The following is a 15,451-nucleotide window of genomic DNA, read 5'->3' as shown; positions in this document are numbered from 1 at the left end:
CTATGAAAGAGACTTTAATTAAGCAAACAAATATATAAAATGTATCTTTGAATAGGTGGATAACAAATAAGTGCTATGGCAGAAAGAAAACTTAAATGTGTTTAACTAAAAATAAGTGCGCACCAATGTTTTTATTGTCATGGCCCTGGTGTTATAAAGTAAATTTTGTAAATGCATGTTTGTGTGTAGGTGTCTGTAGAGGATCGCCTTAAACAGCTGCAAGAGGCACACCGAGATTTTGGACCTGCATCGCAGCACTTTCTCTCCAGTAAGTTCTTTGAATTAATTGATGCATTTGACATATAACTGCACAGGAGGTTTTCACAAACACTGCCCATTACTTACTGCCCTCCAGGTTTCCCTCTGACTTGAGGCACAGAAGGTTCCTCTTCCATATTATCTACCTCCCTGATTTTTTGCAGGGGTGTTTCATCTTCATCATGACATTCTCACTGGTACACTTTCCTCGGGGGTCACTGCAGTATCTTACTGAGTTTTGATTGCATCCCTGTTCGCTTTCTTCTTTGTCCTCTGTTGTAAGGTCTGACCTGTGGCTGCTCCAGAGTCTTTGTGTTCATAACCACATCTTCTCATCCCCTGCTACCTCTGTCTTCAACTTCCCCTTCCACACTTGCCGGGATGACACAAGGGAAGAGCTGCCTGGATTTTGCAGACGAGTGTTATTAGGGGCTTCGTGTCATAAATTCCTAGAATTTCACATGAAGGGATGGGGAATTCAAAGTTGAATCACTTCCTTTTGAGGCAGATCTGTACATCTTTTTCTATTTAGTAAAAATTTCAGAAATATAAACCTAGAATCTCCCAGTATGGCTAGAAGAGGGCAAAAATAAATGTTGTGCTCCCTCATTCTCTCATCTGATGCATTCAGTACAGGTAGATATGTTGTGATATCGAGATCCTTGTTAACTTTCTGACCTTCTAGCTTTATCTGCCATCATCAGAGCTAATGATACAAAGGTTAACCCAAGTAGTTCTCTGTTTTTTGAAAGAAGGCTTCAATAATAAAAATAAAACTGTTGCAAAAGTAACAAGACATGAATATAAATATCAGCAGCTCTGTCCCAGAAATTCTCAAGTATGTGCCTATATAGCTGAACAGTTCATATAATTTAAAACATTAAATAAATCATTGTCTTCTTGAGCTATGTGACAACAGTGTTCTTATTTTAAATTGACAACTAGTTTCTCAGTAAACAGGGTAAGCAAATTGCAATGTTTTTAAAATATTACAGCAGTTATGCAAAATCAAGGTTCTTTGAGTCACTTTTCCCTTTTTTAAGCTGACAGGAAAAAAATAAACAAACAAACAAAACAACCCACAACTGTAAAAGTACACTTTTTTTTTTGCTATATAAACCTCATTAGAAGTGTACTATGATGTTGCCATGGTGGGTTTTGTACACCTCACAGTCTCAAACTTTTAACCTTGACATGGACAGTACACCTGTGTAATAATTTGTTAAAAACAATAGAGATAGATAGGTAGCTTTGACACTGTTGAAAAATGCCAGATTAACCATTTGGGAGAGTAGTAGGTCTTGTCTAATTTAAACTGATTAGGAAGCAACGTAGAGAAGATGCATTTTCCCCTACTCTGTTTTTTTCAGTCTTGTGTAACTGTTAAGGATGTTCACTTCTCCTCACCTGGACCAAGAAAAATGCAGGTGACTGAGTTGGAAAAAAAATAGAAAAATGAGTGTAAGAGCCCACATGTAAAACAAAGAAGCCTGTCAGACAAGGTTGGTTTGTTTTGTTTGGCCTGGATCATTTCCTTCATTTGGCTTACAGCATGCCACAACGAATACTTTCATTCACAAGACTGAATGAGTGGTAAAATGCAATGGGAGCTGGGTGCAAGAGAATGTTGGAATTGTGTAAACTGCCTTTGTTGCTGGATAAAACGTCCATAGAATTGCGTCCAAGGAGACTATGCAATACCTTATCAGCACGCCTCAGCCTTTCTTAGGGCATCTTCTCTAGGCTTAAGGGGATGGGGAGTTCAAGTGATGAACAAAAGTTGAGGAGGGAAAGTTTCCAGAATGCACGTTTTTAAGTACTGCAAAAAGCTATAGCCAAGAACCACAGCTCTGCAAAAACAAATAGTATGCAGTTATCCAGTTAAATTATTTGTTTAAAAAAAAAAAGAAAAAACAAAAACAAAATACAAGCAACCTCTTCACCCCCCAAACAGCAAAAACTTCTTAAAAATTCTATTTCAAGAGCTTGAACTAAACAGTGTTACAGAAGTTAATACCTACAACTTCATGTAAAAGTCTGTTAAATGAAAGTCAGAGACAGTAACTTTAAAAGGAAAGCAATAAAAAAATCATTAAATCCAGAAAAATGAAAGTTTTATCCTGACAGGTTGAAATAGTGCATATTCTAAATCAAATTTTTCAAACCTTCTTTGTAACCATAAGTGACTTCTAACTATGAAGAACAAGCAAGGCTGTGGTCTGAATAAAATAACCTCAAACTCCTAAAACTAAAATTATGATGTGATGCAACTGTCTCATACAAATCTTTACCTCTGAAGTTGCACTTCTGAATTAGAGGGCAGGTTTTTATCTGGGCCAACCTGAACAGCAACTATTTTAGGTTGATATTATCTACCTGTTACTCTTCCTGCAAACCTTAACAAGAAACTATAGCCTGCCCTCCCACCATTTTCAGCTGACTGGCTCCCAGTTGCCATTTAATCAGTAATTTGTGCTAGCAAAGCACCTGTTTCTACCTGTTCATCAGACTCCATCCCCTTAATCCAGCGATTTCCCTCTGCTGTAGCTAGTTGTGTTTCTCTAATAAATAAACAGAGTAAAGCATTTACTACTGCTGATGGAGTTCTTGGAACACTGAATTTGTGGATTCATCCAGACCATCACTAAGAAAGTGCTTCAGGATATTTTTTTATTATTTTTTTAATTATATAATATTGCCCTCTCCTGAAATGTCCTGATGTAGAAGGCTGATCTAATGCAATTTTGGAGGCCACTGCAATGCACGATTCTTTGCTGAATCATTTCTCTCCTTCAATCAGTTTTAGGCTGAATTTAATTGCTCCTCTTTTCATTGCTTTTGAGATGGAAAATAAGCTCCTTGTAAGTTAACTACTGATCCATAAATTTTACACATCCTTATGGATGAAGGTGAAGAATCTTTATAATCCATTATTCTCTGAAAAAAAAGAAAAAAAGATAGTTTCTGAAGGCAGGAAACAATAAAGCAAACGTAGTTTTTCTGTAATTTCATTTGTTTTCTAAAGCCTGAGATCTACTCCCCTCTATTTTGTTTCTTGTATTCTTTCTTAGATGAATCCACAAACATCCATGGAGCGCTGGCTCCATATGGTCCCTAACAAATGGCCTAGGCCTTCAAGTGTCCTGCTCAAAGCATCCGAGTGGTGTTCAGCCTTTTACTAATACCTGCAGCCCTGTTGTTGTGTGCCAGAATCAATAACTACTCTGTTCAGTTTTCATTGAGAACCTGTTTATAGAAAAGAATGGGAATTCCATTTTACAGAGGTTTGTGCAGCAGAGAAAACTGGCACTGCTTTTAGAAATTTTATTCCCAAATAAATAGAGTATGACTCAGTCCACAATAATTAGCAATTTAATTTATTAAGGTTTAGTCCATATCTCTGTCAGTGCAGAGTATATATAGCCTGTCCTAGCACAAAAATCTTACCTAACTGAGGCCAGGTTTTTCATTCTGGTTAGCAGACATAATTAGTGTAGTTACCCTAGCTGCCATAGGTGCCAAATTGCAGCATTAAAGAATGAAATGGTTTTGTTTGTTTGTTTGTTTGTTTTTCAGCATTGTGAGTACCTAAGAGTATTTTTTAGCTAACTACCTCTATTTGAGCATTTAGACAGTGCAATATATTTCCATTAACAAGTAACTAATTATATCTTATTGCAAACATTATTTTCTTCAAATAATAGTATGACATTTCCTCTATTTTTTCCAGTGAATAATGATAGAATCATAGAATCATTTAGCTTGGAAAAGACCTCTAAGAGCAACAAGTCCAACCATTAACCTAGCACTGCCATGTCTACCACCGAGCCATGTCCCTAAGCACCACATCTACACGTCTTTTGAATACCTCTAGGGATGGTGACTCAGCCACTTCCCTGGGCAGCCTGTCCCAATGCCTAACAACACTTCCAGTGAAGAAAACTTGGTTCAAGTAGTTTTCCAAATAGTCTTCTCGGTTAATCTTTCAGTACGTTAATCTAATGTTTCTTAACATACAAACCATGAAATTTTGTATGGTCCAGGAAGAGGTCACAACCATTAAAATCCTCAGGGAACAGCTGGCTGGAAGGAGGGTGAGGCCTGTCCCGCTCTGCAGGAGTACTGGCTTGTGGGGGCTTATGCTGCTTGTACAGGTCTTGGAACAGAAGAGAGAGTTACTCTCAAAAGTACTTTTCAAAGAGTGGTGAGCTCAAAAGTGCTCCCTGCTTGCAGGGAAATCAGATCAATCGAGAGCTTTAATTACTTCAGACCCAACGTGGATCAGAGCTCCATCTCCTTTTACCAGGCTTTTAAACAGGGGTATTAGTGCTTAAGAGTAGACACTCTGTTTTGAAAGTAATTGTGTGTTTGTGTTCAGTATAAATTCATCCTATTGTGTTGCACAGTTAGTTAGTCCTACATTTTCTTTCAATCTCTGCTTCTACAGCATGTTCAGTGAAGTGAATATGATAAAACCCTATCAGACACTATTCTGGTAGTTTCCAGCAGGCCATATATATTCCTGTGGTTCTTCACTAAATAGCCACTTTTAAGCTATGCACCAGAAGTCCTTTCGGCCTAAATACTTTCCCCTTTTATCTCCGGGATCTCTAAGCGAATAGAGTAGTGTCGTGTATGACTTTATGCCTTTTGCAACATGGTGTACAGAAGGCTTCTTGGTGTTACAGATGATATCTGTTGATTTATCAGAGTTGTATAAATCCTGCTGTTCAACAAGGAGTGCAAAGACAGGTTTTGTGACTGTTTGTTGGCTGTACAGTGTTAAGCAGTATTAATCTGAGTTGCAAATAGGAGTAAAGGATTGTAGCAAACGGTAATAAGGTTGATATTTCTCCTTTTTGTTCTGTTGTTGAGTATTAATTACAGTAGTTGAGGCGTTTATTTTCAAAACTGAAGCTGATGATAAGTCTTTGGAGGTCGGAAAACCACTGTGTCCATTTTCTCTGGATGGATAGCTTGCTTGTTCAGAATTTATTATCCTTCTATGAAGTAGAATCACCACATTTGTTTTATTTGGAGCTTGACATCAAATAGATGCCTAAAATCACCTTGATAGATTGCAGTCATTTCCTCCAGCTGATTTTCTAATTACCGAAAGTTGTCTGGGAAATTATAGCTGTTCCCATTTAATTTATTGTAACTGTTTTAATTGTAAAATAAATAAATATAATTGTTTTTTTTTTTGACAGGTGTTTTCTAATAATCATCTTCTGCTTATTTCCTCAGCCTCAGTACAGTTTCCATGGCAGAGATCTGTTTCACATAACAAAGTGCCCTACTATATCAAGTAAGTTTGCCTTGTTTCTTTATAAGCTTTCCTTAAGCAAAACAGAGGGACTTATCACCATAAACTAGTAGAAAAAAATATATATATTTCTAAGAGGTAACTAGAAATGTTATTAAGAGTCTGTCTACATGTTATTATGCTACATACACTATATCTTTTCATGTTTATTGTGTTTTTTTGCTATACAGACCATTCTTCATTTTGTGCAGAATTCCTGCAGAAAGCTATGTTTTGGTTGTCTTCCTGTCATTTTCTTACTTTTAGGAAGTTTTTATAGGGCATAATGTTAGTGTAAATGTAAAATTAATGTAAACATAAAATAAAATTTTACAAACATCTTGATTACCAAGAGGAATCATTGAGGTATTTATTTAAAAATAGTATGAAATAATTAGTTTTGGAGTAATCGATTTTGATGTGTTCTGCTGGGAGCAGTAAAACTTAACTTAGTTTTTCTCATTCCATAAGCATTTATTTATGTACTGTTTGCCTGTACTTTAAAGGTCAAAGACTGCAGCTTTGAGAGAAAGATAGCTGTTTGCGAGAGAGGTAAATGAAATTTTAAGAAGGTACAGTAAGCCAGATCCAGAGCTGTTCATTGTAGGCTGAAGGAAATCTGTGTCAAAATGTTATTGGTTTGAGTTTGGAAAAAAGTAATTTAAGTCTGTAGGGTAACTGTGAATTGGTCCTGCAGATAATTCATTTTAAAAGAACATTGGTGAGGACTTTGTACTATTGTGTATTGCTCTGTCATAGATCTGAAAGCCACATTTTGCATTTCAAATAATTTGAGTGCTTGAGAGCTCTGAAAAGTAGGTAATGGTAAATATTGTTGTTTATCTGTGTCAATCAAATCTGTTGTCATTCTTGAAATGCAACAGTTGTTTTTAAACTGTGATCTGAAGGTTTTTTGTTTTTCTTTTTTTAAGCATACAGTAGATAACTGGAAAAATGAAAAACTTGCTGTGATCCTTGAGTTTTCTGTAGAAAAGTTTGCACCTCTGCTGACAAATTTTGCAGGACGTTACAGAAGGCTGTGACACGCTGGAGGGAGGGTTTTCCAACTATGGACAGCAATGCAGTGGAAATGACCACACCTGTAACAGTAATTAAAAAAAACAAAACAAAACAAAAAACACTTTGAAGTATCAAAATATAGAGAGCAAGAGGAAAACTACCCTGAAATAGCCTTAGTTTTCGAATGAGGCCAGTTGAGGCTGAGAAACAAATCCCAGCATCTCTCAGAAATAGTGTGGTGGTTCTTTTTAATGATCTTGCTCGGGACATTTGACAAAGGGGCAGAAGTGTAGGACAAGTTCTCTAACGGTTGAGGTCTTCATAGAAGTAGAGACCACTGTTTTATTTTGAGGATGATTTTAATGAAGTCAGCAGACTGCTGCATCTCAAAGAATTTTCCAGTAATTTGACCCTATCTGCAAGATGATACGTGTTGCTGATATGATATCTTGATGCTTGTATCTTGAAAGAGAAGAATTATTTTACATGTAACTGTTAGGATTTTTTTATTTTTATTTTTAAAAGCATGGGGAGGAATGTTGAATTTCAGTAGCTCTATGGTCTGACAAGCAGACTGACACTGGCAGTTTCCTTCATTTCTTGTTGCATATCAGTCTAAATTTCAGTGTTGGCAGCGCAGCAGTTAGGTAAAACAGAGTGGTAGAAAATAAAATAGAAAAGAACTGATTTCTGAACTTCACTTGTTTTGGTATGATCAGGCTGGAGAGTACTCTTAGCTTTAAATAGTCTTTTCAAACTTTGTCTGTTCCCTAATTTCAGATATAGAGGAGATACAGAAGATTTCAGATATAGAAGAGAGGAAAACAATGCTGACATCAAACCTAATGTGATTGAAGCAACTAAATGAGCTTTTGTAATACAATTCAAGAGGATAGTCAATGAGATTTAATGATGGTGGTTTTTTTTGTTTTTTTTTTTTTTGGGGGGGGGGGGAGGTAGAAACAAAACAGGAAAAATGCAAGGATTAACTTCTTACTTTTTATTTAATTACTTAATTTTCATATATTTTAATGTAATTGTTACTAACATCTTTGATGTAACAAACAACATACGTAGAAGGAAAATTTATGATGTGTCTCAGTACTTCATATAATTTGTTATCAGTCACATTTACTGTTTTTATGGTAAGATTTTTATGTTCAGTGAGGGACTTTAATGTGCCAGTTTTTCATTTTAAGGGATAAGGAAGAAAAACATAAGAACAAGGAAGATAAAAGTGTGATTCAATGATTGGTGGAAGAAAATGGAGAATTTCTGAAATAAAATAAGTAAATTAATTTTGAAAGTGAAAGAAATGCTATCTGAAATCAGTCTTCTTTAATTCTGAATAGGAACATACACTTTTCTTAGTCAACCATAAATTCATACCTTTACTCCATTTGGGTTGCTTTTTTGTGAGTGCCCTTGAAGGAGAAAAGTTAAATATTTAGAAAGTGATATAGCTGCAGATGATGATGCAGTGGTACTTCTGCTAAGATGAGTGCTTAAAAAAATGTATTCTTTGCAGTGTTATTGCATATAGAAAAGGTGTTTAAAAAAAACCACTGCAGTTGAGAAGGCAGGAGGCAGTACTTTAGGTAGCAATGAAGCTGTAAGGAGGATGTCAGAATGATGCAAGATGTCTGTATTTTCAGATGAGCAGCATTTATTTTGTTTGTTTCCTGAGGCTGGTGGTAAATTGCATTTACATGCACAGAGAGAAGTGTCTTGGAGAAAAAGGGCCTTAGTGTGCCAGCACACGGTGGTGGCTTTGGAGAACAGTTTGTTCTTCCCACCCCATTTATTAACCGTTGGTGCCTCCGCTCCCTCTGCATTTGTATTTAATCAGGTAACAGAAGCACATGAAAGATTGCAAAACGCGTGTACAAACTCCTCTGCCCCATAGGCTCAGAGACAATTTGAGTTTGGAGCATTTGGAAAGGAGGGACTGCTCTGTTGGAAGGAAGAGGGATTCATAATTCATTGAGACCAGGTTTATAAAGGTGCGTGCGCCCTGTGCTACTGCAGATATTTAGTTGAACTGAGCTTACAGAGACAATTTAGCCTCTTTTCTCCTCTTGAATATGCAAATCAAATTTGCCAAGTGGCTTTACCTCTGCTGAGGTGCTTTTATTTAGTCCTGTTTGTCTCCTGCTTGATTTTTTTTCATAATGACAGTTGGTAGAGGCTTTTGTATTTCTGTAGTCTGAGTCTCCTCTGTAGCAGTAGAATTCAATCAAAACACGAATCTGTGAAATCTAGATTCTCTTGAAAAAATCTTAGTCTTTCAGACTTTGTAAAAGAGAATGGGACTAATGGGCTGTATGGAGGGGAGACAGAGCACAGCATGCATGGTATTTACTAATGCACTCTTAGTAATTAAAGTGTTAAGTTTGGACAAATGGTTTGGCAAACATGCCATTGAATGCACCTTTCATAGGCTGGATTGCAAAGGTTTCAGATTTAATAAGGAGTGTTTTCTGCTGTTATTCATCTACAACTATTTGAATTGCACAAATAAGACATGTTTGGCCATACCAGATAATGAAAAAAAAAAAGCCTGTGTAACATAGCACTTCAATAAAAATGTTCTGAAAAGAAACAAGAAAAAAGGAGACACTATATACGATCTTTAAGCATCTTTGAGGAATACATGATTCACTGAAAGGAATATTCATTCAGAAAACATAATTACCCTGGCATTTCTCAGTGTTGTTCATTTAACTGTAATTTAAGTGTGCTTCAGCTGTGTACCGTTCAAGGCTGTAATTTATTAGATACTTGTACTGTGCAGAAGAAACAAAAGGGAAATGCAAAAAGGGTCACAGTAAGTTTAATCTCATGCAGGGCATTTAATAGGGAGAGCAGCTTCTTGGTATAATCATTAAATTGATCCATATCAAACTCCATAGTCACCTTGGTTACTTTTCTATCATCCTGCAAAGAGCCTGAAATCGTCAAGGTTTTCAAAATCCTGTTTTATCACCTCCTATATCATGTTCAACTTTATGGGGGAAAGGAATAAAATGCTTTCTGCTTCTGGATTTTTTTTTCAAGACTGGTCAGGAAATCTGTCCCGATGTTTGTTTTATGTCTGTATAGGGAAGAGGAGAACAAATGGAACTGGGAAGTTTAACTCTTGTGCTAGTTGTAACCATTCTTACAAGTACTAAGAAGTAATTCTTTAGAAGGAAGAATAAAGTAATTTGCAGAAAGAGCTAATACAAGTTTCAGTTTTTGATAGTTTCTTCAATTACCACTTGCTGCACTGGTCTTCATTTTCTATTAGAGAAGTGCAGTAGCACATTTTCTCTGGAGAGATTTCAAAATATCTGCATATAAATTACTCCGTCAACCTCTAAAATACATTACCCTTGCAATGCATTATGCAGACTCTTTTTCACCATAAAACAGTGTTTTCTAATGGGCTTAAAAAAACAAAGTGGGGAAAAAAAAGGAAGTATACAGTATCTGGATAAAACACCATGACATTTATAAAGCGGGGATGTTGTTCTGCCTTTTGAAACTGGGCAAGGGCAGCAGAGTCAGAGCTCTGAGTGCTACAGGTTCATTAGTGATCAGTAAAGGTTCTGATTTCAGTTAATGTTTTGGGCAAATGGCTATAGGAGCAAAAAGCTTCTTAACATGGATCCCAGAGTACAGTTCTATTATCTTGTCTTGCTTGCCAGTGACTATCAACAAAGATACAGGCTTTGTCCATACTAAGAAGTTATATAAAAAGCCTACTACTGTCTCTCTAGTTTACTTTCTTGTAGACAAAAAGTTAAAGAATGAATTAATATTTTTTTTCTCAAGTCCATAGACAGCTTGAAACAAATGGAGATGTGCAACTTGCTCCATTCATTTCAAGAGGATTGTTCTCTTATTTCTAGAGATCATAAGTTAAATGCTAACTGCGTGTTAGCTCTGAATTTGCAGTCAGTGAGTGTTTTTAACGGGGATTATCTTTGTCAATTATAATTAGAAAGCTGCCAGCAAATATAATGGATAAGAAGCAGATTGTAAGGGTAAATGTTTCTCATTTAAGCTTTAGAGCAATTCATTAATACGTAGGTTTTTAAAAATTGAAATATTATAGCTATAATGTTTATTTTCTATTTATTTAAAATTACACAAATACATTTAGGCCTTTTAAAATTACATTGCTTTGTCATCAATCTATTCATGGATGTATGTTTTGCTGTGTGGCTTATATTCATAGAATCACAGAATGGCTTGGGTTGGAAGGGACCTTAAAGACCACCTAGTTCCAACCCCCCTGCTATGGGCAGGGGTGTCACCCACTAGACCCTATTGCCCAAAGCCCCATCCAACCAGGCCTTGAACACCTCCAGGGATGGGGCATCCACAACTTCTCTGAGCAACCTGTGCCAGTGCCTCACCACCCTCTGAGTGAAGAATTTCCTCCTAACATTTCATCTAAATCTCCCCTCTAATTTGAAACCATTCCCCCTTGTCCTATCACTATCTGCCTGTGTCGGTAAGTGCTGGCTGAAGAGACCTGAGACTCTCTTATTCTGAGTAACTCAGTCTTGTGATACTAACCAAAAAATAACACTAAGTGAATTATCTTGTGGCTTAGTCAGTGAAACACTTCTAATTCTTTCCTGACTGATCCAAGTTGAAAGACGTAACGTGTCCCACCACTAGTGCTGCTGTTCTGTAAACCAGCTCACTTCCGTCATAGCAGAAATGCCTTCTTACACCAACCCCTGTGTGCAGAATGAAACCTCATATCCTGAGCTCCTGTAGACCTTGGAAAGACCTTTTTATGCACTGCCATTTGTATGCAAGATGACTAATGAGCCCAGTTGTTTTTTACTCTTACTGAAAGTAAATATCATCTTATTCTACAAGCTCTTGAAGCTGAGTCCTCGGGAGAGAAGGTGCTCCTTGGTGTGGGTGTCACGGCAGCAGCCACCTAACATTCTCATCTTGGTCATGCTGCTCTCTGGTATTGAAATGGTTTTCAGTCATCTCACTGTGTCTTAGTTTGAATAAGAAGAGAAACATCAGTGACCACCTACATAAAGGGATTCTCTCCCAAAGGAGCAGTGGGAATATTGTAAATCTCTCTTAACAAAAAATAGTGAATGAATTTATTATAATAAAGCAAAGAACAGTACATATACATGCTATGTTGTCACTGCAGGCTGTAAATCTGAACCAAATATGTAGGCATGCTGCCACATGACATACCCTCTGCTTGTGGTTTCTGTAGCGTGTATGCTAGCTATGGTTGTGCTACACTTACGCTAGTGTGGTTGCAACTGTCAAGAATTGTTTTGCTATGGTTGTCATAAATCACTAGAACTGGAGTAATGAATCAGATCAGTTGACTTAAGAAAGAATGAACAGGAAAAGAAATTTTGTTTTTTTTGGTTTGTTTGTTTTAATATGAGTTGCCCACATATAAGCAGTTTTTCTTCCCCTCCAGACTGAACAATGAGCATATGAACATTTGCATACCAGGTTTAAATCATGGAGATAGAGTATTTCCATTGTAAAATTATAGGTACATCTAAACAAAACGACCTTTTATTTTGTTTGTCCTTGAATTTATTTGCGTACGTTAATTGGAATATTCTTGGCAATGCATTCAGTGATTTTGTAAATGGTTCTAAAAAGCACTTGAAGTGAATAGGGTTCTGATGGCAATGAAATTAATATAATTTCTACTGTATCTTCTTTATGCAAAAAACTTTAGACTGAAATTTCTTGGGTAGTTTTAGTTCAAAGATTACCTTCTAGAGGTCAACAACAAATCTTCCAATTATATGAAGATTCTTTACTAATTCTGCAAGTTGAGGAGTATCAGACTTTAAACTATGAGGACCAGAGTAAAAGTGGTTGCTCTTTTAATGCTGGTTGGTGAAACCTGGGACAGAACTGCCACGATACTTGCAAAGCAAGGGAAGACTGTGTGTAGGTCGATCTGCTCTTGTTTAAATGCCTGTTTCAAGTTTTATTCAGTTCAGTGAGATGACTAAAAATAATGAACTTTCTCAGGGATTTTGACAAGTTATCATGTAGAATTCGGCCTCCCCCCCCCCCCCAGCATCATTCCAAATTTAGATTTTGATTAGCTTTCTCTGTAGGCTGTTTTTCATCATTGAGGGTTACAGATTGTATTTTTCTGTAGAAAAATACAGAAAATATCATTTTTTCACAGTCTTAGTAGAGGCTAACAGGGCTGAATTTTCTGAAGACTTCCCGTACTCTCTGTGTGGCGAAATCAATCCATCCAATTCTCACTAACTGCCTTCTGGACATATCAGAAGTTACATAGACTCCAGAGGAATTCACTTGGAGCTCTCTGTCTGATGTTGTAGTAAAACCATTTTGCTTGGAAATTTTCAGAAAATGATTAGAGCACTTTTTTTTGAGAAAAGTGAGTACTGATTTAGTTGCTTACCTAGTTTTAGCTGTTTCTGGTCCTTTGTTGTAGGGATGATACTTTTCATGCATCCGTGTAATAGAGCTATAAAAAATGTATGATCTTGTTTATTATGAACTTTCTTGTTCTTGTACGTCTCATGTATGTTGTTTGTGTTTACTAAACAAGGTATCAGAGAAGCAAGGGACCAATGCTTTTACTCTCTGGTCAGTAACTGATAGGCAGGTACTTAGTTACTTGGTTAAATAGATAGATATGTCATGCATTTGCATAAAAAAGAGCTACAAGGTCCTGATCAGAAAGATCTCCCCTAGTCCAGTCTGTCTCATCTGTTACAGATCACCCAGTAAACACCCAGTATTGTAAAGTTTCTAAACAAGTTCTTTAGGGCTTCATCTGCTTGCATTAGTAACACGAAAGCTGCTGTATCTACAGCAGAGAAAGATGGATGTTTTTTCAAAGAACTGCTTTACAAACCAAATCACAAGAAAGCATTTCGTCTTGCATGCCTCCAGTTTGGAGCGCCTAATAAAATGACTCCTTTGTCTAACAATTTTATTTGTAGCATAGAAAGGTTAGATGCACACCCATTTTTTTCTTCCTCTGAAAATCAATTTGTCTGCACATAGAAGTCCCTGCATATTATGAAACTGTTATCAAACAAAACTTTGCATTATGAAATGTCACTGTAGAGACTGATTCCAACCCCCCCCCCCCTTTTTTAATAGCTCTTTTGTAATTTGCAGTCACATTTTTTTTCCCTCAGCCCTGTCCTGTGTAGTCTTGCTTTAGTGCCTCGAAAATGAAGCCTAATCCATGGAATAGATTCAGTGGAAGTACTGACCCTGCCCGCAGCAGTGGTGTTGCTGCCTCCTTTGACCTGAACAGGCTGTTCAGTTGGTGATTCACTCACTGTAAGCTCATGCCTCTTCTCTGCTGGATTCATGTATGATACTGCTCAGCTGTCATGGATGTTTTCTCTCTAGTTGCTTTGGGATGAGTCTGGCACAATCACCTTCCCCTCATGTAGTCGTTCAGCAGCTATCAGGTAGTACTGACTCTTGGGGAATTGTGAACAAGCTTGGCCTCTCTCCCCTTTTTTCAGTTCCATCAGATGATGCTCATCTCGTAGAATCCCAGTGGCAGGTAGCTACCATGGGTGGCATGTGAAAGAACTGAATAAAAAATTTTAAGATTTGATTTTGCACGTTATGCACATGCATTGTTTACACTAATATGTTAACATTTTTAAAAGTGAAATATATTTTTATGTATACACATATAAAACATCAATTGCAGTACTGCTGTTTACCTTCACTCTCAACAAAGAAGTTTGAAGGTCTTTTAGATAAAAGCCTGTCCTAAGGAACTACAAGACTTTTTTTCCACTTACGATGTCGGCAGTAAAATCACCAATCTTGGACTTTTTTTTCCTCCCCCCTTTTTTTCCCCTCTTCATCAAAGGAGTTGAATTAAAGCAATTTCCTCACAAGCTTTATTAAACTGATCACTTATTGGATCAATTACTGTGGACAGTTGCAATGGCTTTTGTCAACACAAACCAATTTTAAATGGCTAACATGGTAACAGTGACATGCCACTTAAGACGATACTGCAGATATTTGGCAATTTCAGGACTAGTTTTGGGATTATTAAATAAGTTGATCATTACAAGCCATTGTATTATATTTGTTCCTATTTCTAATATACTATAATTTGTTCTATACCAGGGTTTGTGAGAGTGCTGAACAGTTGGTTGCCTTTATCTTGGCACTGCACCAAACCCAGATACATCCAGGGAAATAATTGTCTATCTACTTATTTTTTGAAATGACTTTTCTGGACAAGGATAAACATAATGCTGTTTTAGAAGTTTCTTTCTAGAGTGACAGTGGTATTATGCAGTGGTATTATCAAACTGAAACCAAAGAAAACTTTCAGCTCAGGAAAGAAAGTCTGCTTAGGCGGGGTTTAAATGCATAATTAAAATCAGGAATGTGTTCAAATGTAAGGGTGTATTTCCTCTCTCATTTGGAGATTTGGGGAGGGTTTGCTATAATATTTTGAAGTCTCAAGGTCTAACAGAAGATAGTTTTGCTTGTTGCCTAAATCTCTCATGTTTAAATGTTGTCATGTGCAGGGCTTTTCCTTCCTTTATGTCATTTACTAGGGAATAATCACAAAGAGGGAGAAGAGAATTTATACCTACTGAATTAATTGGTAATACGTATTTGTCTGTGAACTTCCATGAAAACCACCTCACAAAGTTGTGCTGGTGCCAGTATACAAGTAAGATTCATGGCAGAGAGAGTTCAGCCTAATGATAGAGAGAAACTTACTGCAGAGACCAGACCCAAACCTGGAAGGGTCACACTGGTGTACAGAATGTAAACTGGGACTCATATCCCCTGTGCAGAGGCACAGTGCATGCACTTTCCAGTAGTGTATCT

The 15,451-nt window shown here is 36.9% G+C and overlaps 1 protein-coding gene across 6 annotated transcripts in view; it reads left to right on the top strand.

The window, feature by feature from the left end:
* The window catches only part of UTRN (utrophin), a 370,686-nt gene that overhangs the window by 293,007 nt on the left and 62,228 nt on the right, over positions 1-15,451 (top strand). For all 6 annotated transcript variants that reach the window (XM_050709839.1, XM_035538805.2, XM_050709840.1 and 3 more), the window contains 2 exons: positions 190-268; positions 5,506-5,566. In XM_050709839.1, coding sequence (XP_050565796.1) covers positions 190-268; positions 5,506-5,566 — 140 coding nt within the window. The remainder of the gene's footprint in view (positions 1-189; positions 269-5,505; positions 5,567-15,451) is intronic.

This window comes from Cygnus atratus, chromosome 3 (assembly GCF_013377495.2).
Source record: "Cygnus atratus isolate AKBS03 ecotype Queensland, Australia chromosome 3, CAtr_DNAZoo_HiC_assembly, whole genome shotgun sequence".
In the NCBI taxonomy this organism is placed as follows: domain Eukaryota; kingdom Metazoa; phylum Chordata; class Aves; order Anseriformes; family Anatidae; genus Cygnus; species Cygnus atratus.
Note: the sequence above shows the minus strand (reverse complement) of the source record. Positions and strands in the feature narration are given on the sequence as shown.